Genomic DNA, 21871 nt, shown 5'->3' on the forward strand with positions numbered 1-21871 from the left:
TCATACTTTAAAGATCTTGAAAAAATAATACTTTGTTTTATATGGAATCAGAAAAGACCTCGAATAGCCAAGACATTACTCAGAAATAAAGACAAAGCAGGAGGAATCACGCTACCAGACCTCAGACTATATTATAAATCAATAGTGATCAAAACAGCATGGTACTGGCACAAAAACAGAGAAGTAGATGTCTGGAACAGAATAGAGAACCAAGAGATGAATCCAGCTACTTACCATTATTTGATCTTTGACAAGCCAATTAAAAACATTCAGTGGGGGAAAGATTCCCTATTTAACAAATGGTGCTGAATGAACTGGCTGGCAACCTGTAGAAGACTCAAACTGGACCCACACCTTTCACCATTAACTAAGATAGACTCTCACTGGATTAAAGATTTAAAGTTAAGACATGAAAGTATAAAAATACTAGAAGAGAGTGCAGGGAAAACTGCTGAAGAAATCAGTCTGGGCAAGTATTTTATGAGGAGGACCCCCCCGGGCATTTGAAGCAGCTTCAAAAATACAATACTGAGACCTGATTAAACTAAAAAGCTTCTGCACAGCCAAGAACACAGTAAGTAAAGCAAGCAAACAGCCATCAGAATGGGAGGAGATATTTGCAGGTTATGTCTCTGACAAAGGTTTAATAACTAGAATCCACAGAGAACTCAAACGTATAAGCAAGAAAAGAACAAGTGATCCCATCGCAGGCTGGGCAAGGGACTTAAAGAGAAACTTCTCTGAAGAAGACAGGTATGCGACCTACAGACATATGAAAAAATGCTCATCATCTTTAATCATCAGAGAAATGCAAACCAAAACTACTTTGAGATACCATCTAACTCCAGTAAGATTAGCCCATATCACATAATCCCAAGACTAGAGATGTTGGCGTGGATGTGGAGAAAAGGGAACACTTCTACACTGCTGGTCGGAATGCAAATTAATACATTCCTTTTGGAAAGATGTTTGGAGAACACTTAGAGATCTAAAAATAGATCTGCCATTCAATCCTATAATTCCTCTACTAGGTATATACCCAGAAGACCAAAAATCACATCATAACAAAGATATTTGTACAGAATGTTTATTGTAGCCCAATTCATAATTGGTAAGTCATGAAAAAAGCCCAAGTGCCCATCGATCCATGAATGGATTAATAAATTGTGGTATATGTACACCATGGAATATTATGCAGCCTTAAAGAAAGATGAAGACTTTACCTCTTTCATGTTTATATGGATGGAGCTGGAACATATTCTTCTTAGTAAAGTATCTCAAGAATGGAAGAAAAAGTATCCAATGTACTGCGCCCTACTATGAAACTAATTTATGGCTTTCACATGAAAGCTATAACCCAGTTATAACGTAATAATAAGGGGAAAGGGAGGGGGGAGGTGGGCGGAGGAGGGTGATTGGTGGGATTACACCTGCGGTGCATCTTACAAGGGTATGTGGGAAACTTAGTAAATGTATAATGTAAATGTCTTAACACGATAACTAAGAAAATGCCAGGAAGGCTATGTTATCTAGTGTGGTGAAAATGTGTCAAATGGTCTATAAAACTAGTGTATGGTGCCCCATGATCGCATTAATGTACACAGCATGATTTAATTAAAAAAAAAAAAAACCCAGCCTGAGCAAGAGTGAGACCCCATGTCCAAAAATAGCTGGGTGTTGCAGTGGGTGCCTGTTGTCCGAGCTACTCAGGAGGTTAAAGCAAGAGGATTGCTTGAGCCCAAGAAATTGAGCTTGCTATGAGTTATGACATCATGGCACTCTACCAGGGACAAGAAAGTGAGACTCTGTCTCAAAAAAAAAAGAAAAAGAAAAGAAAATTTTTTTGTGCAGTTTTGGCCAGGGCTGGGTTCGAACCCGCCACCCCCAATATATGGGGCCGGTGCCCTACTCCTTGAGCCACAGGCCCTGCCCAGAAAGAATTTTTCTTTGTGGCTTGATGTGGTGGCTCACTCCTATAATCCTAGCACTCCTAGAGGCTGAGGACTAATGTTTCTTAAATATCACAATTCTGGAGGGGCGGGATGGTTCACGCCTATAATCCTAGCACTCTGGGAGTCTGAGGCGGGTGGGTCACCTGAACTTAGGAGTTCAAGACCCGCCTGAGTAAAATTGAGACCCTGTCTCTACTAAAAATAGAAAAACTAGCCAGGCGTTGTAGCGGGTGCCTGTAGCCCCAACTACTAGGGTGGCTGAGGTAAGAGGATCCCTTGAGCCCAAGAGTTTGAGGTTGCCGTGAGCTATGATGGCTCCACAGCACTCTACTCAAGGCAACAGAGTGAGACACTGTCTAAAAAAAAGGAATTTTTTTTGTAAATACAACTGTGTGTGAGTGTACCCCTGGATGTGTTTGCACATATATGTATGTGCATATTTTTAAAAATTTTACTCAAAAACACATGAAAGAAAAACACGTGCCTTTAAATGGGCCTGATTAACAAAAACTAAATAACGAAATAAATAAATAAAAATTTTACCCAAAGTAGATCATGTCACAGTGGTACCAGTAGAGTTCTTCTTGTACAACGGATCCCCTAACCACGGTGTGGTACCTCCGTGTATGGATGTCCTGGAACTTAATGGACCAGCTGTCCACTGAGCAGTTAGGTCATACTGATCTTTCATTTTAGAACAGTAGAATCTGTATGAGTTTCTCTATAAAATAAATTCTTGGGAGTGGAAATGGAGTTCATGCCGTCCACATCTGCCGAGGTATTTACCAGTGGCCTTCCAAAGGGCTTTTCCAGCCTTTATTCCCACCAGCGAGTATTCCTATCCCAGTGTCCTTGCCTTACATTGTGTGTCATCAAGCTTCTTAATCCGTCCAGTTAGTCCTTGTGAACTTTTCAAGGCGTTCTTTTTAAAGTCTTGAGTGAGGTTAGTTATTTATCTTTAGTGGACATTTGCGTTTCTCTTGGGACTGGTTCCTGCTCTTTGCTCATTTTGCTATAGGCTTGAGCATATTCTTCTTAATGATTTCAAGGAACTCTTTCTATATAAAGGAAAATGGCCCTTTTACGTCATCCATGGGGGTAATTTTTAAAAAAATTTATTTTTGTCTTTACTGGATCTCTAGCATCTACCCTCCCACCCAGACAGAAGGTTTTTATTTTTATGTGGCAAAATGGACCAGTTTTTTTTTTCTCAGCAGCTTCTGAATTGTGTTTGTATTTAATGAGAAAAATCATTGGAAACTTGAGACAGATAGTTTAGGCCTGGCATGGGGAAAAACCTCAATGAATATTTGTGGGAAATGTGGGTAAGCAGGAATTCAAATTTCAATCAAAAGTGGTATGACCAACTATAAATGAACAAAAATTTGCACTCTTTCTGCCAAGACTTGTTTATTGTTTTTGACAGCATTGGGAGGGATATTCACTGTTATGCTTTTTTCCTTCTATGCTTTGTTATTTGGGGTTTTAATTTCTCAAATGATCCCCCCCCTTTTTTTTTTAGATTTCAAATTATAACCCATTTCCTGCATCATTGCTGACGTCCAGTGATCCATGTCAGAAGTACTTCCAGGTCAGATACGTTTTCGCATATTTCAATGCAGAGAAGCAGTTGAATATTAAAACTTAGGGAAAAAAATGATAGACCATCGTTTAATGTTAAACTTATGACTTGCTAATTATGGTTTTGATTTTCATTGTTCTTCACTAATGTAATAGAAAAACGAATCTTAATTAGAAGCATCTGTTGGACTCCCGTATTTGTCTAATAATTTGCATGACAACTTATGTTATTATGTAAAAATATTTTAGTTCACTGAACTGGGAACTTGAAACTGTCACATTTTATCATGTAGCATTGTACATTGTAGCTTGTGAACTATTTAAATGTGGACAAATGACCAGGTTTTGGTGTTGTCTCTGTGAGATAGTCTCAGGTTGTAGAATTCATTTAGGACAGAACCCCCATTAAGTATTCTTAGGTCTAATGCTAATTAATTTCAGGCCTTAGAAAAACTGCTTTAATTTTATAGTATGTCTCTTTCTTGGTCTCATGATAGATTCTAATATTTATATACATAACATGGTGTGGGATTTAATTCCTAGCCTCACAGTAATATAATAAGGAAAAAGCAATTGCCTTGACATTTCAAGTTAAAAATTGTATTGGACTGCAAGTGGCAGATAGATCTGGATACATTCCATGTTTATTAGGATACACTCAGCAAGTTCTGTTTCTTAAAATCAGTAGGTTTAACCATGGACAAATAGATATTTAAAGTCTCTGAATTTTAAAATTAATCTTATTATTAAGTATGTTCAAGCTTTTTTCTGTTTTATTCAGGTGTGTCACTTTGCATGTTACATTTCAACAAAGAACTAAAATCATAATAAACACCAAGCTCAGTGGAGGGTATATGAGTGGCAAGAAAAAATATCCTTTTATAAAAAATAGCCAAAAGCAATATGACAAACCTGAGTTCAGAGGCAGGAGAACTAGGAACTTCGAGCTGCTTCTGAGAGGCCACTTAATCATACGTGATGATCTGGGGAGGGTATAGATTTTCTTTATCAATACATACCGGATAGGCATATTAATTTTAGAAAAATCAGGACAAATACGTGTGTCCTTTTTTTTCCTTTTTTGAGATAGAGTCTCACTTCGTCACCATCGGTAGAGTGCTGTGGTGTCATAGCTCACAGCAACCTCAAACTCTTGTGCTCAAGTGATTCTCTTGCCTCAGCCTCCTGAATAGCTGGGACTACAGGCACCCACCACAACGCCCAGCTATTTTTAGTAGAGATGGGGAGTCTCTCTCTTGCTCAGGCTGGTCTTGAACTTGTGAGCTTAAGCAATCCACCTGCCTTGGCCTCCCAGAGCTCTGGGATTACAGGTGTGAGCCACCATACCCAGCCTCTAACATGTGTCCTTTTCAAAAATATGTTTTGAATATTGGGAATAAGTTTTGTAGGGATCCTTTAGCTTTTAAAATCGTATGTTGCATTGCAAGATAGACTTATTAAGGAAACATTAAAAGAATGAAGTTGGCAAACATAAAATGATGTGTGTTCCTCTGAATCACCCATCACTGGAGGTGAATAATAGAGTAACTTGTAGAAAGCTCTTATTTTTCCTGTACTTTGTTTCTTTGTTTTGGGATGGTTTCTTTCTTCTTTTTGGTACCCAAATTGCTTTATTCTTTGGCAGTTATATAAGATGCTGAAGGAGTTATCTAGCATGGTTTTTAAATGACAGCTCCTATGCTCATGTATTGGTATAACATGTAACACATTTTACAAGGAAAGCAGTATTCTTAGTTCAGTGGAAGATCTTATTCCAGCCCCCTTTTGTTTATTTACTTGAAAATTCAGATGGCAACTAGTGTAGCAGGGTCTGACCCAGAAGTGGGATGAGATAAGCCTCTAAACCCTTCTTCTAACTCTCAACAGCTGTGACTTCAGGGAGCCTTTTACAAAACAAACATACCAGAATTAATACTGTCATGTGCCTCTAAAACTCCTGTTGACCCTTCAAGATTAAGTTCAGGAAGCCCTTCCCAGCAGGTCTTAGCCCCTGTTAATGGTAATGTAGCTGTCTCATTTCTGCTTGTGCTTAATATTTTTTTCGCCTAGAATTGAGGCCCAGTTTATTACTCAAGAAAATATGTGACACTTCATAGCTCACCTACTTTTTTTCACATAAACCAATATTCCCAACCTAGATCATTGACCATACTCATCAGACATGACTATAAAAATCTAGGGCTCTGTTAAAATAAGAAAATTAATCTTCAGGTGACATTTAGGCTTTAATAAAGAATGAACACAGCTTAGAAACCGAGCAGAGAAGAGAGCCAGGCGCGGTGGGGCACATCTGTAGACCCAGCTGTGCAAGAGGCTGAAGCAGGAGGATCACCTGAGCCCAGGAGATTGGGTCTGTAGTGTGCCAGGTACGCCAGCCTGGGCAACATCGAGATACCCTCTCTCTAAAAGTAAGAAGAAAGGAAGAAATTGAACAGAGAACATAGACTTAGAATAAGCATGTGACTTCCAAAGGTGACTTCTTCAAATGTTTTAATTCTTATCTGAATACACACGTTTCCTGTGCTGTGTGTTCTGAATAACCATTCATCACATCTGCCAGGTGTGATGTTGGAAGTGCCAAGCTTTGCCCTGTCTGGAGTGCCTTGTTGTTCTGGTCCACTGGTGGGCTCCTTGCCAGGCCTTCAAGACCCAGCTCAACTCTTCCTCTTGTGAGAAGCCTTCCCCAACCCTCTGTCCTCATCCCTAACCCATGCTCATGTAGGGCCTCTGCCTACCCCAGCTATTGTGAGTTTGTGTTATAAATAATTTATGCTTTCTCAACACCCAAGCTGATTTTTTTTTTTTACAATTGACAAAGATTAAATATATTTATCATGTACAACATGTTGTTTTGAAATATGTAATTGTTTACAATGTATACTTTTTTTTTTATAATTGACAAATAAAGATTATATGTATTTATCCTGCACAGCAAGTTGTTTTGAAATATGCATACATTGTGAAATGGCTAATTCAAGCAAGTTGAATGGGGCAGGGGAAACCCTCACGTGTTGAATCTCCCCTGTATCTGGGAGAATCAGCTGTGTGAAGCTGCTCTCCTTGTTAGAATCTTACCAGGTTCTCATCCTGCAACCTCCCTGGCTCTGTGACCCAAGCAGCTGTCTAATCACTTTTGTCTCTTTCATTCACAGAGAAGTTCTTATCATTTTTGTCACGTTGAAAGTTTGCTTTCATAAGTAATTTCAGGAAACCAGTTTTATTTTGCCTCCCCTTCCTAACAGGAAAAAAAAAAATCTGAGTTTATTTCATTTCCGTAATGCTCTGAGGTCTAGTTCAAAAGGCAGCATTCTTCAGGGTAGCAGTTTCTCTGTTAACGTCCTCCCTGGATATAAAATTGTACGGCAGAAAAACAAAAATGAAGAAAATGAGAATTTTCCTTTCAGAATGAGGCAGACACTGGGCTTCCTTAGGCCCATTTGTCCATTTCCAATCTTAGAGGCATGTCCCGGGAGCAGAGGGAGAGAGCAGGTTACTGAAGAGGGAAGAGTTTCCCATCATTACTGACAAGCTCTTCCTTTGACAAAAGGCTGGAGGTCTCAGAAAAGGGAAATGGGGAAGAGAGGAGCCTCGAGGCACCACGGATCCAGCACAGGTTTGTACTAGGATGTAGGCTGAGTTGTGGGTTTAAGAAACTAAGGAATTAAAGTGATCCTGGCTTATCTCATTTTGTTTAGGCTTTGTAAAAACACTTTCTTAGTCACAAAACAAAGAAAACTCCGCTCAAAGTGGCTTAAGCAAAATAAATAAATGAATAAATGGATTTGACCCAAGAAGCCCAGAGGTGTCATATTCCAGGCTTGGCCTATTTTAGGGATTCAGTCATTAGGGCTTGCTTGCTTTTTCTCTGGCTCTGGGCTCTGCTTTCTTTCTTTCTTTCTTTTTTTTTTGCCGTTTTTGGCCAGGGCTGGGTTTGAACCCACTACCTCCAGCATATGGGGCCAGCGCCCTACTCCTTTGAGCCACAGGCGCTGCCTAGACATTGCTTTCTTATTTGTTAGATTCATGCTTAAGCCAGGTCGTCTTTTCATGGTGACCCCTTCGAGCTCTAGGCTTAAATCTTCTAATTCAAGTAAAAGAGAAAAGCAAGCCCCTCTTCTTACCATTCTAACAAAAGTCTCCCGATTGGCTTTGTGTGGGTCCCATGCTTTTCCTTAAAACAGCCACCAAAGCTGTGGAGATTTGCTGCTTTAATTGGCTGTGTCATGGCCATGTGTCCCCCTCAAAGGGTGCGGTCATATCCTCCCAAAACCCATGGGTCAACCCCTGGGGTATTAGCACTATAGGTACTTTGACTTCGTCAGTTTTGCTCACTGCTCTGTCCTCAGTGCTTGGAGGGATGTCTGGCACACAGAAGTATGCAAAAAATATCTGTCAGGTGAATGAATGGGTGTAGGGAAGGCTAATTCTGCAAGAAAATTTGTGGGGCTTTTAACAGAAAAGGAGGAAATACGTGCCAGGCTGTCACAGATGTTTCCCCATCATGCCTGCTGGGGAGCGACGGCAGTGGTCATATTAGCTCTTGTCACACTCTTAAATCTGAACTGAAGCCTACGTCTGGAATGGGAATTGATCCTCTCGAATTGATGTGGGATCTTCATAAGTCACACTCAAAGCCGCATGATGAATAGAGGTGGAGGCGATGGCAAAATCAGTGGAGGCCCAGTCCCCCGCCAGAAACCCAGGAGACCAACCATCATGGTACCTGGCATTTTGCTTTTTCACTCCTTATTAACTTTGCTTATTCTGTTCACTCAACTCTGACCTTCAGGCATGGAGTTGGTCAGGAAAGGGAACTTGATGTATTGGAGAAACACGTTCAAATGATGTCGACAAACTTGAAAATGTTGGTAGGACTTGGCTGGATTAGAAATTCCTGAAGGCCCAGTCAGGGGTGTCCAGTCTGGGAATCTAGAAGAATGTAAATGTCAGGAGTTGTCAGTTCAAACCTAGCTCATGTTTTCAAGTGGATTTAATTCCCCTCCCTTCAATTTATAGAGAACCAAGTGTTCTTTTTTCTAGACTCTGTACTAAAATCACATGAGGCAAAGAAAAATGGAATTTTTCTGCTTAATAAATATTTGATTAGAGTCCCAGTATAGCTTCAGGAGTGGGGAAAGCAGGCAAAAATATCCTGCATGTAGACTAGAGAAATCAAAAAAGGGGGTGGGGCCTGGGAGCAAGAGAGGAAGAGAGCCATTCTTTTGTTTTTGTATCTACAGAGTATTGGTTTTTCTCCATAATTTTACATGTTATTATGTTGCTATTTCCCATTCTACTTAATTCTCTTCTGTCTGTTTTTGTTAATGATGCTATTATGTATGAGGAAGTGAGGACCAGAGGCAGGCCCAGAACTGGATGATGGTAGCTGCAGAGACACCCAGCGGGCATGTGTGTGCAGGGAGCACAGTCCCGCTGGGCTTCCTGGGCTTCTTGGGCTTCTTGGGCTTCTTGGAGCAAAGAGAATAGAGATCATTGAACTGCTAAATGATTGATTGCAGCAGAGGAGCTCTCGTGTCTGACAGAGACTTACACTAGTCTGCCCTGGATCACAAAGCATAGACCTTTGACTCTAACCAGTCCTTTCTCTCAAGGGAGACATGGCAGCGTTGGGCAAGAATTTCCTTGAACTGAGACTGAGGTCTAGACATTATATTGAAGGATTTTCTTTTAACTCTTGTCCATGGAGTGAAAGCTGAGATAACTGGTTATTAGTCATCCTTTTCCTTTTTTTTTTGTAGAGACAGTTTCATTTTATTGCCCTTGGTAGAGCGCCGTGGCGTCACACAGCTCACAGCAACCTCCAGCTCCTGGGCTTAGGCGATTCTCTTGCGTCTGGCTCCCAAGTAGCTGGGACTACAGGCGCCCGCCACAATGCCCGGCTATTTTTTTGTTGCAGTTTGGCTGGGGGCCAGGTTCGAACCCGCCACCCTCAGTATATGGGGCCGGTGCCCTGCTCACTGCGCCACAGGTGCCACCCGATCCTTTTCCTTTTCTTATATCATTAGCTTTATTAGCTTTTTCAAGGAAAGGAAAAATGAATTTCCTGTCGACTTAACTATTTGGGCAGTAATGGTGGTCTCCTTTCAGTCTTCAATAAGAAATGCAGAAATTTTCTCTAGACATTTTATGGAAACTTTTCTTGAGATGTTAATGAAACACTGAATTGTTTCATTTGATGCAAGGATTTAGTCTACAAACATTTATCGCGTGCCCACCATGTGCTTGGCCAGCGTGCTGGTTGGCACAGGGGGAAAATCAAACGGGTGAATAGTAGATGTAAAACAGTGAGTGATGCTGTAATGGTGATATGTTTGTGAAGGTGTGGAAATCTAAAAGAAGGAACCCTAGGCTTCCAAAAGAGTAGAGATCTATCCTGAGTCTTACAAGAGGAGCAGAAATCTGGTGGACAGAGGGAAGGAAGCTGAGAATATGAATGTGCAGGGTTGAGGAAGATGGCAGTTGCCTCTGAAATTAACTCAGATGTGTAACATCTTATTCTTTCTCGTCTCTCACTCCCTTATCCCAGTGGTTCTCAGCTTTGGCCACACGTTAGAGTCACCCGAAGAACATTTTAATTTCTTGAGGGTAATTGAATAAGAACCTTTGGATGTATCTTTGGGGTGAGGCCTAGGGGCCTATACTTTTTAAAAATCTCCCGCGTGGTTCTCACTCGGGGCCAGGGTTGAAAACAGTTTCTCGTTCCCTTCGTGCCCGTTTCTCAACCTCTCTGAGCCCTCTGACCCCTGCGGCCTGCTCCATTGTCTCTGCTTCCCCGGCTCGTTCCTGTACTTCCTGCTGCAGGCCAGATCCCAGCGTGCATTTCACCTGTTGGCCTGAGCACCCTTCTCTGCGACCCCCTGCTAGGTCACCCCCTAGACTGCCTTCCGTCAGGGGAGGACTTCATCTTCATGAAAAATTTGCTTTTCCCCAGCTTTGTGACGTGTGTGTCTGTCCCCATGCTTCCTGCCTCTCCTCCCACCTGGGGCGACACGTCCCTTATCTTGGGCAGGGCTGACTGTCTCCACCTGCTGTGGTCCCCGTCTCTTCTCTCATCACCTGGACTCTGCCTTGTCGGTCCGTCCTTCTCTTGTGTTTCCACTTCTTTGTCTTTGTCTTCTGCTCTCACTGCCTATAAACAATACAACATGGCTAAGACTCTCATCGTAAATTTAAAATTCCTGCCCACAGCCCTGGATCATCCTCTAGCCACTGTCCTATTTGCCCCCACGTTGTTCTTAGTGACGTTCCCGAAGGGTCCCGCTGCCCTTCTCCTGAAGCTGATGTGGCAGAAGTCACCAGTGACCTTCCCTTCAGTCCATTCACCAGGCTGCCTTTGATGCTCGCTTCGAACTCAGTGTGTGAGGGAGCTAATGAGAACCTCACCTTGCCCTGGTCAGGAGATGAGTGACAGAGCGGGAACTACGGCAGCAAGAGCGTGAGGCTTTCCTTCCTGCTCCGTACCCCAGTCGCTCCTGCCCACCCCGAACTCCCCTGGCTGCCTCCTGCAAGAACCTCCCGCCTGGTCTTGCTCTTCTTTGGTAAGTGGCAGAGTCCACTCTGCTGCCAGCCAGGAGGAGCCTGGAGATGAGGCCAGCCTTCCTGTGTGGTTGGTAAGGGAGATGCCCCTGTGCACCTCTGTTGCAGCTTTCTCTGTGACCCGATGTCTTTTTTTTTTTTTTTTTAATTTAAATTTGTACTTTATTTCAAATGCAAAAACCATTGTCCCTTTGTGTATTTCTTTACACGTGATAGGTATAAATGTATGAGGATAACGTATAGATATGCTATAACATCTTTTACCGTCTCTCAGATTAATATTGCAGCAAGAATTTGTAAAACTTATCATCTTGATGTCGACATGTGATGAAAGATAGATGGCCTGGAATTATTTTAATTACATAAAATAATTAAGAACTACTTATTCACAACTCTGGGATCTGCACTACAAAATCAAGACCTAGATAAAAACTCACTATATATCTATTGAATGTGAAATTTTTATATATATATATATATTTTTTTTTTTTATTGTTGGGGATTCATTGAGGGTACAATAAGCCAGGTTACCCTGATTGCAATTGTTAAGGTAAAGTCCCTCTTGTGACCCGATGTCTTAATCGCCTAGTTTGCATTGCTTTTTTAATGCCACAGAATTAAAATGCGGTGAGGAAAGATGCCCAACTTCTGCACAAACGTTCTCCATACACACTCAGCATCCAGCTGCCTGGGGTTGAGGCCAGAGTCTCAGAGCATGCCTCGTAGGGACTCTGCCTGGCCACAGGCCCTGCGTCTCCTCCACCTCTCCTTTACTGAGTTTTCATCTGCTCAGGCTCCCTGGAGATAGTCCACCTCTGTTCCCTTCAGATCCTCTCCAGCCTGAAGTGAGAAGACCACTTCCTCCTCTGCACTGCCATCCTCCATCCGGTGTGATTTCGGTGACTTTTTGTGTCTTGGTTTCCCCATTTCTAGCACAGTACCTGACATTAACGGTGGCCTGAGTGCTGGTGGTCAGACACAGAGTATGCAGGGAAGGAGGGTGAGATAATAGATACTAAAGCCTAACATGTTTTGAGCTCTTACAATACGCCAGCCTTCGTGTTAAATGTGTGACGGTCTTTTAGTCCCTAACAAAGCTCAGTGAGTTGTAGATATACGGGTATAATCATCTCCATATTGTGGCAAGGAAATGCAGAGTTGAAGCGACTTATCTGCTATGTTAAGAGTTTGGTTTTAGGTTCGGCGCCTGTGGCTCAAGCAGCTAAGGCGCCAGCCACATACACCTGAGCTGGAGGGTTCAAGTCCAGCCGAGACCCGCCAAACAACAATGACGGCTGCAACCAAAAAATAGCCGAGCATTGTGACGGGTGCCTGTGGTCCCAGCTATTTAGGAGGCTGAGGCAAGAGGATCAGTTGAGCCCAAGAGTTTGAGGTTGCTGTGAGCTGTGACACCATAGCACTCTACCCTGAGTGACACAGTGAAACTCTTGTCTCAAAAAAAAAAAAAAGAAGAAAAGAAAAAACTAATTTGGTATATTTTTTAGGCCTTTTGATTCCAAAGTAAACAGCTAAATATTAGAGAGTTTAAGAAAAAATTATAAGATTTTCATTTATTTAAAAAGAAACACAAACCTCCTTCTCCTTAAACTTGAGGATTGTACTTTTTTCCCATATTTAAACCCTTGTAGGCCCAGCTTCTTTGTTCCTTCCTATTGGTCTGTTTACTCTGTGCGTGTGTCCCTGCAATGAGGCCACGTCAAATGTTAGGACCAAATAGGGTGAGGATGAATCCGAGTGCCTCAGCAGGCAGCCCTGTGGCGTGGACCAGGAACTCACATTTGTTCTAGACCATGCTCAAGTCGGCAGGCATGTCTCCTTGGAATCTTCACATCAACCAAGTACTATTATTATTCCCATTTTTCAGACAAGGAAACTGAGGGTGATGGATCCCACTACACTCAGCTTGTAAGTCGCTCAGCAGGCCTTGAGCCTTTGACTCTCTGATGTGAGGATGGTGCCCGTAACCCTTATGACATTGCCTGTCACATTCAGCGCTGCTTTTCTGTGGCCTTGATCTTTCTAGGATTTTGCTAACCTCTAGCTCCTTCATGGCCCTTTTGAGCTCAAGGACTTTCTAGCTGACATATTAACTCGTGAAGTTGCCCGTATGCTTCATGGGATAGCTTGTCTGCCTTAGTTCTAGGACTAAACCTTTTATTTTGCCTCCACATAATACCATTATTTAAGGTACGAGACGTTACTCAAACTGTGTTCAGGCTTTGATATATTAAAGCAGCATGTGCAGAACTGTACTCATAGCTGTCCCATTTGTATTTTGCACGGTCCTATTCTAATTCATTCTCTTTTCCTTGCCTGCCCTCTGTGATTTCCAGCAAAGAGAGAGGTACAAGGCCCCTGAGAGGGTTGAGATCCAGAAGTCTAAGACTGTGGCTAAGAGGTTTTGTCTGTCACATTTAGGATGGTAAAAGCTATTGAAATATAATCACCCAGAAGTTTTGGTAGTATTCTTTCTGAAAACGTTTATAGACATAAAGTAATAAAAGTTTCTCCCTAATAACATCGCTAGAATACGGTCAGTAACTAACATCATAAAATAGCCTCATAGAAATTTTTGGCCATGATTTTCAGGAAGCCAGCAGATTTGCACTTTCTCAGAAGGTCACCCTAAATAACCAAGAGTCTAAAAATAACTTTCTTCTGTGTGTCTCTGCTGTGGATATGTGTATCAGAGAAAACTTCGTGTGGGTTCAAGGCATGGGCTTTCCATACTACGTCCTACTCTTGAGTGAGTTGAATTATAAATCGAAACATTGTTTTTCATAAATTGGTAGCCTAACAGTAATACATTTTTTTAAATTCAATTGTGAGAATATTGTTTAAAAGAAAGATACCCCGGATTCTCTGTTCCTATAAAAAGAGGCCTAAGAGCTGAGGTGGGGTGCTGGGTAAGCAGGAATCCTTACACATCAAAAACAGGGGTGGGGTCTAACCAGTTAGGTGATAGCCCTTAGCTACTTTATAGACCACGAGGTCACTCCTTTACAAACATGGATATTGCCTAGAGCAGGTGGATGTTGCCCTGGCTTCCTAGGAGCACGAGGCCTCTAGAATGAATGACTCTTTTCTAACATTGTCCAACCCTAGTATTTGATGATGGAGAGATACCTCTAAGCTTCTAAACTGGGAAATTCTTATCCTCTTCTCCCTTGAAGATCTCTGTTTTGCCTGAAGGAGGAAGAAGGAGTTGTCAGAATGCAATTTCAGGAATGTTAGGAACTGTGCTTTGGTTCCTGTACTGCTGATGTAGAGATCGCTGACGTCTGTGGAGGATGAAGCATCAGATAAGAAAGAAGTCATTCCTCATAGACCAAGAAATCTGAAACCTTAGGAATTCTTGCTGATGAATTTTGTAACCTTCTAGGCTGAAGCCTAAAAGAGACATATGGAATAAATCACAAACGGTGCACACTATATCTGAGATGAATGTAACTGTCACTTTCCTAGGAGTTCTGCAAGGGTACAATGACTGTACACAGCTGAGTCGGTATTTTAACTCAGTGGAATATATTCTGAATTCTTGAGGAGTTATGACACGTTGTCTGTAGCCAAGGGCTGCATTATTAGTAATAGTCTCATGTGTACGGGTGCATGTGTATTCTTGAGAAATTAAGCTATTTCTTCATTGTTTCTCTTTAGTGCAAATGCTAAACCCAGGTCAAAAATGTTCACAAAGATATCAGCAAGCTGGAGTGGAGATTTGGTTTTCTAAACATTCAGAACACAGTTTTGAAACACGGTTGAGAAAAATTACCTGGGGTGTAGGGTGTATCATTCAGAATAATTAAGAAAACTGAAGCCCTGGAAGAATTTTGAGCAGATTTTTTTGGGTGTGTTGCCTGAAGGAACTACAGAATAAAAACATGGTAGAAATAATTTGGAAAGGGGATGATTTTTCAAGGTTGTGAAAAATGAAGACCAGCCACAAGAAGAAAATGCTTTTATATGAATTCAAAAGAGAGATGCTTTTTTGTTCTGTGTAATATTTAGACCCTCAGAATTCTTAGCTTTTCTATGAATTGGCTTCTAGGTATCTACAGTAAGCCCTTAATTGTCTCCTATTTGATATATAAACAGATATTTGAAATAAAGAACAAAATGGGTCAGTCCTACAAGAATATATCATTTAATAGAAGCCTTCTTTCAGTTTTCTGTGTAAGAATGTTTACTGGTACTGGTGCTGAACAGTTTAATCATGGCAGGCATCTAATGACCAGTTTTCTTTTTTTCCAGCTGATTCGGGTGCTGACACCTTGGCAGTGTTTATGGCCAGCAGCGGAACCACAGACGTTGCAAATCGGAACAGCCCAGCCACACCACCGAACACCCTTAATCTCCGTTCCTCCCACAATGAACTATTGAATGCTGAAATAAAACACACAGAAACCAAGAACAGCACACCTCCCAAATGCAGGAAAAAATATGCACTAACTAACATCCAGGCAGCAATGGGCCTCTCGGATCCAGCTGCACAGCCCCTGCTGGGAAATGGTTCTGCCAACATCAAGCTGGTGAAAAATGGGGAGAACCAGCTCCGGAAGGCTGCAGATCAAGGGCAGCAGGACCCCAACGAAAACGTGAGCCCCACCGCAGTCATCAACATAACTTCTGAGAAGTTAGAGGGTAAAGAGCCCCATCCGCAGGATTCCTTGGGCTGTGAGATTTTACCCTCCCAGCCCAGGAGAACTAAGAGCTTCCTAAATTACTATGCAGACCTGGAGACCTCAGCCAGAGAACTGGAGCAGAATGTAGGCAGCTGCCATGGAGTTGCAGAAGAGAAGTCACAGCCAGGCCACAGCCAAGCCCCCACCATTATGGGCAATGGCGATTTGCTGCTGCAGAAATCAAACAAACCCCACTCCAGCCCCGAGGACGGTCAGGTAGCCACTGTGTCATCCAGCCCAGAGACCAAGAAGGATCATCCTAAAACAGGGGCCAAAACAGACTGTGCACTACATCGGATCCAGAACTTGGCACCCAGCGATGAGGAGTCCAGCTGGACGACGTTGTCCCAAGACAGTGCCTCCCCCAGCTCCCCGGACGAAACAGGTACCCCGGGAAAGGGGTGGCTCCACTGGCACTTTCTTTTGGTGTTTTCCACTATCGATGGAGTGAATGTCTAGTCTAGACTTTCCAGATATGTCTGTTTACATGCATAAAGGAATATGTGCTTCTTGGGGTAAAACTAGGCCATTTGTCTGGAAAATATTGTTAGATTCTTCAACCACATTTTAAGTTAATTTCATTTTGGATTAGTCACAAGTTGTTCTGATAAGCATTTTTATAAAATAAATAGGTCCTTGGTGCTAAGTAGGGTAAAACATTATCTATATAGAAATTATATTTCCATATTTAGGTAGACTATTCCTATATATGATCTAGAAAGATTGGGTTTTGTTAAGCAAAATAATAAAAGAAATAGTTTCTTGGGGCAGGATATATTAATAATCCAATTAGGAGAACCAACTATTTTAAAGTCCTCAGAAGAATTTATTTATGCTCAAGCTCATGAACAATTAAAAGTTTAAAATATTAGTTGTCTGTTCATGAAAGGCATTTTTCTTTTGACCTTTACTGGGGAATATTTTATTAGCTTTGTTCAAGTAATATTCGAAAGTGAGAAAATGGTATTTCTTGTAAAATATATTCAGAAGTTTAGGATTTTTTTTTTTTTTTTTTTTTTGAGACAGAGCCTCAAGCTATTGCCTTGAGTAGAGTGTGTTGGTGTCACAGCTCACAGCAACCTCCAACTCCTGGGTTTAAGCGATTCTCTTGCCTCAGCCTCCTGAGTAGCTGGGACTACAGGCGCCCGCCACAATGCCCAGCTATTTTTTGGTTGTAGTCGTCATTGTTTGGTGGGCCCAGGCTGGATTCGAACCCGTCAGCACTGGTGTATGTGGCTGGCGCCTTAGCAGCTTGAGCCACAGGCGCCACCAGAAGTTTAGGATTTTAACTAGTATAATCGAGATCTGTCTTTCTGCACTTTTGTCTATATTTATAACCTCTTTGGATTTGTCCGAGGTGTTAAAAATGTGACAAGTGATCAGGGTCCTAAAAGTCACCTACTTTTAATCTCTCTCTCTTTTTTTTTTTTTGTACTCATAAGATGGAAAGATGTGGCAGCTCTGTCTATCTGAATTCATTGTAAACAAGCCCTCATAAAGGCTTATTTCTACAAAGGAGGCCAGTGACTACCCAGTGGGTCCCAGGGCTGTGTTACTATGATACAGCAAATAGACTAGATAGAGCCACCAAGGAAGGAAGTGACATTTTCCCAACGTATAGGGCAGATAAATTACAAGGAGGAAAGATAAGGCAAAGAGAAGGAGTTACAACATTAACTTGTTTGAAAGGAAAAAAAAAAAAAGTGTTTTTGAAGTGCCCTTTGAAATGCCAGCAGTGCTTTACGTGATAGATTTCATCAGCATGGTGCCGCTGGATGTGACAGTAGGGAGGTTGAAATGAGCCCATTTCGTCTCAGAAATGTCTGGCCCTGCACATTATTGGAATCGTAATTATGTTTAGTGATGTCACTGAGTTCACAGCTCTCTATTACTTTTTGCCCATTTAGAGAATTCATGTCCCATAGCTGATGGACATTGTCACCCGCTAGTGTTCCAATCTACATAAGTGATTCCTTGAGCATCTTCCAGTCTGGCTGTACCTGCTGAGTTCAATGCCGTCACCAAGGCTCCCTCCCTCCCTTGGGTCAGGGCAGCCTTTCTGGTGCTCTTCCTGGCACAAGGGGTTCATTGTAGTCCAATTTTAACTGAACTAAGAGATAGGAAAACGAACCATTAAGATATCCCTGCCCCTTATTCTAGCTCCTTTGCTCAACAATACTACATTGTTTTTGTTTTGATATTTCCTTCCAGAAAACATTTTAGTCATATTACTCTGATTTATAATAAATTTAAAAATTTACCCAAATTTTGTGATAATGGTATTATTAGAGTTTTTATCTTTTAGAAATATATGCTAATATAAAATATTAACATACGTAATGATATTATTAGAGTTTTTATCTTTTAGAGATGTACCCTAATATAAAATTAACATATTTAATAGTATAATATATATTATATGCTTATATAATATATATTGGGTATGGGATTTTCTTCAAAATAATTGGGTGAGAGGATTAAAAAAAAGAAAATTGCCCATAAGCTACTAATCATTAAATCTGGGTCTGGGTACATGAGGGTTCATTATTTTCTCTCTCTAATGTTATATATTTAGAATTAAAATAAAAATTTCTCACATTGTTTCATGAATGCTTGGCTTTTTCCAATTAGGAGTCTGTGTTGGAGATGAGTGTGTTTGTCTGTTTTAATCTTTTTAGTATTACATGTGCTCCTCCACTGCCCACAAGCTCCATGATGTATCCAGCAGGTCCCTCCCGGGTGAGCATTTAGATATTTCTCTCCATAGCCCCTTGACTTTCCAAGCGCTGGTGTCAGGAAGGGCCTGTGGAGAGGACAAAGTTCAAGCTGAACCTGTGCCTGCCGCACATTCCTCCTGTGGCCCTCGAAACCTGTGTTCACCTCCCTGTTCACCTCCCTGTCACCTCCCTGTCACCTCCCTCCACCTCACAACTTTCGGGCCCTCCTGCTCTGCCACCTGCCCCTCATTTGCTCGACGTCCTGGCCTCTCTTCCGTGGGTTTCTGCATGGAACCTGTTACGGTGCTTGGCATAGGATGTGAACTAGATTAGAGTTTTCTGACTGTTAAAAAGGATGTGTTTGGTTTTCTTTCCCCAAGTTGGTCTTGAAGACCTTTGAATTTTAAAGTAAGGATGACAATGTGATGGTGGCCCTTGATGAGAATAGAGTCTAAGGATAGAGTTTGGGTCAGATGTGCTCAAAAGTTCATGTTAGCTGTTTTTGTTTTTTGTTTTTTTGAAATGTTAACATGCAAACCTGTGGCAGCCTGCCAGGTGGTCACTCTGGGATCCATGCATGTCGTTTAGCAGGTTGCAATGCCTCAAAATGGTAATATTAATAATTTTGGGAGCCTTCTTTTGGAATCGCCTTAGAGGCAGTTGTGGACCCCTACTGAAAAGAAACCTCATTAGACCCTTAAGAACATCGGTCTAATAAACACTACCTGAATTAGCACGTGAAATAAAGTAAGCATTTTTCTTAGCATTGGTATTTCTTTTCATTTCATCTCTCCAGTGAAACATATTGTTTAAAATAATCATGATCCGTCTAAATTAAACACAGTATGTTTCACTTGTATTTAGTAAAACTAGTGTTCATTGTGTGTGTTTTACATGGTGTGTGTGTGTACCTGTGTATAGAGAGAATATATAAAATAAACACAAATTTTAACTGTTGAAAAAAAAATTGAGACCAAATATTTTGTGAGGTACTAGTGTACGCTGCCATCAGACATACATAAAAAGCATATACCTGCCTGTTGATTTTCTGTGTGTTAAGTAAATACTCATCACAGTGGTATGTGTGTGTTTTTTGGTTTTTGTTTGAGACAGAGTCTCACTTTGTCACCCTGGGTAGAGTCCCGTGGCATCATAGCTCACAACAACTTCAAACTCATAGGCTTAAGCGATTCTCTTGCCTCAGCCTCCCAAGTAGCTGGGACTACAGGCGCCCGCCACAACACCCGGCTATTTTTTGGTTGTAGTTGACATTGTTGTTTGGCAGGCCCGGGCTGGACTTGAACCTGCCAGCTCCTGTGTATGTGGCTGGCACACTAACCACTGAGCTATGGGCGCCGAGCCACAGTGGTGTGTGTTTTATGACTAAATCATGACACAATTATCTTTAGATTATACACTGCAATTTGGGGAGCCTAGAAAAGTGGAACAGACTCATTTCTACCTTAGGGGCATCCTTTCCAAGGTAGAATGCTATTTGTAAAAGAAAATACACTGCCCAACCCAGAGACTGACTGCTTTCTATTTCCCTTTCTTTGTGAATTGCCCCCTCCAGCTTCTGAGTAACTGTTTTTTACACAATCAATCACATATACAATATGCTGTAGCTCTTTTCCTCCTGTGTTGTCTGTCCTTTGAGAAAACAAGAGGCTATTAGGAAAAAGAAAAGCATCTGTGAAATTACTGAGTTTTCATAGGAGTGCAGAAAAGTTGAAGAGTGCCTTGACCTTGGTTCTAAAGAAAGGATTGTGTCTTGGTACTTGAAAATGAGAACTTGGAATCGAGTTAGGGTTTTTTCAGAGATGCATCTCCCCCAGTGGCCCTGTCAGCACGGTGGCTCAGATAAGTACCTGTTGGTCAGATTATGTGTCATCTCTCGGGTAATCACTTGGCGTTTAATGTTTGCTTCATGAAAACTTATGAAAAATGCATCATTTTGAGACATCATTTTGTTTGCTTCATGAAAACTTATGAAAAATGCATCATTTTGAGACATATTTTGAGGGTATATATTTTTAAATGGTACCAGTGTGTAACTTAATGTTTAATTTGGGGCTTAAAAATAAAAGAGGATAAAACTAGATAGATCTTGTGTAGCAGCTGTTTCAAAATTAAGTTCATTGCTGAAGTGTACAAAGCAGCTTTATGCACAGAGAAAAACCAAATCTAGATGGTGTGGCAGTCGGCCTCATGCTCCATTAACTTATCTTTAAGGGCTTGGACGCTGGAGCCACATTCCTGAGTTCAAATCCCATCTCTGCCACATCTGCACAGTTCACACAGCCTCTCGTTTATAAAATGGGATGATAATAGTCTTTTGGCATAGACCTGTTGTGAGGATTAAGTGAAAACATCTCCAAAGAACTCTTAAAACAGTATCTGGCATACAGCAGGAGTTTAATAAATATTAGTGGGAATTATTAGCAATCATTATTGTCAGTACAACAGTGTGATATTAAAGTTTACTTTTTGCTAAATTATGAATTACCTATGTTTTGGACTCTGATTTTCTGTTTATTTATTTAGAGATAGAGTCTCATTATGTCGCCCTCAGTAGAGTGCCGTGGTGTCATAGCTCACAAAAACCTCAAACTCTTGGGTTCAAGCGATCCTCTTGCCTCAGCCTCCCAGGTAGCTGGGACTACAGGTGCCTGCCACACCACCCAGCTATTTTTTAAAGCCGAGGTCTCATTCTTGCTTAGGCCGGTCTCAAACTCCTGAGCTCAGGCTATCCACTTGCCTTGACCTCCCAGTTACAGGTGTGAACCACTGTGCCCGGCCTGGACTCTGACTTTAATTAAGACTTAGTGAATCCTAAGGGCAAAGATTGGTTCATATTTTTCTTTTTATCTTTCAATGCCTGGAATATAGCTAGTGAACTTAGTAAATTAACTGAATTAATTTTAATCTTTTATTCAATGATTAATTGAATAAAAATGGGGGCCATTTATCTATCCTAATATGGCTCCTACTGTGTTGTTGTTTTTTTAATAGTCTTATTATGTCACTCTCAGTAGAGTGCTGTGGCATCACAGCTCACAGCAACCTCCAACCGCTTGGGCTTAAGCGATTCTCTTGCCTCAGCCTCCCAAGTAGCTGGGACTATAGGTGCCTGTCACAATGCCAGGCTATTTTTTTTTTGGTTCTTGTTGCTGTTGTCACTGTTGCTTTAGTTGGCCCAGCCAGGTTCAAACCTCCCAGCCTCGGTGTCTGTGGGTGGCACTGTAACCACTGTGCTACGAGTGCTGAGCCATCTCCTATTGTGTTGAATAAGCCATTTGATGTTACATCATAATCAGTGTCTGATTTTGATACTGGCTGC

General features: G+C 41.5%; 1 protein-coding gene across 13 annotated transcripts in view; it reads left to right on the forward strand.

The window, feature by feature from the left end:
• APBB2 (amyloid beta precursor protein binding family B member 2) overlaps positions 1-21871 on the forward strand; it is a 425552-nt gene that overhangs the window by 218897 nt on the left and 184784 nt on the right. For 10 of the 13 annotated variants that reach the window (XM_053577899.1, XM_053577898.1, XM_053577900.1 and 7 more), the window contains one exon: positions 15384-16199. In XM_053577899.1, coding sequence (XP_053433874.1) covers positions 15384-16199 — 816 coding nt within the window. Of the gene's footprint in view, positions 1-3474; positions 3544-15383; positions 16200-21871 lie in introns of all 13 variants that reach the window. The other 3 variants (XM_053577905.1, XM_053577904.1, XM_053577906.1) reach the window with 1 other exon arrangement.

Source organism: Nycticebus coucang, chromosome 23 (genome assembly GCF_027406575.1).
Source record: "Nycticebus coucang isolate mNycCou1 chromosome 23, mNycCou1.pri, whole genome shotgun sequence".
Classification (NCBI taxonomy): Eukaryota; Metazoa; Chordata; class Mammalia; order Primates; family Lorisidae; genus Nycticebus; species Nycticebus coucang.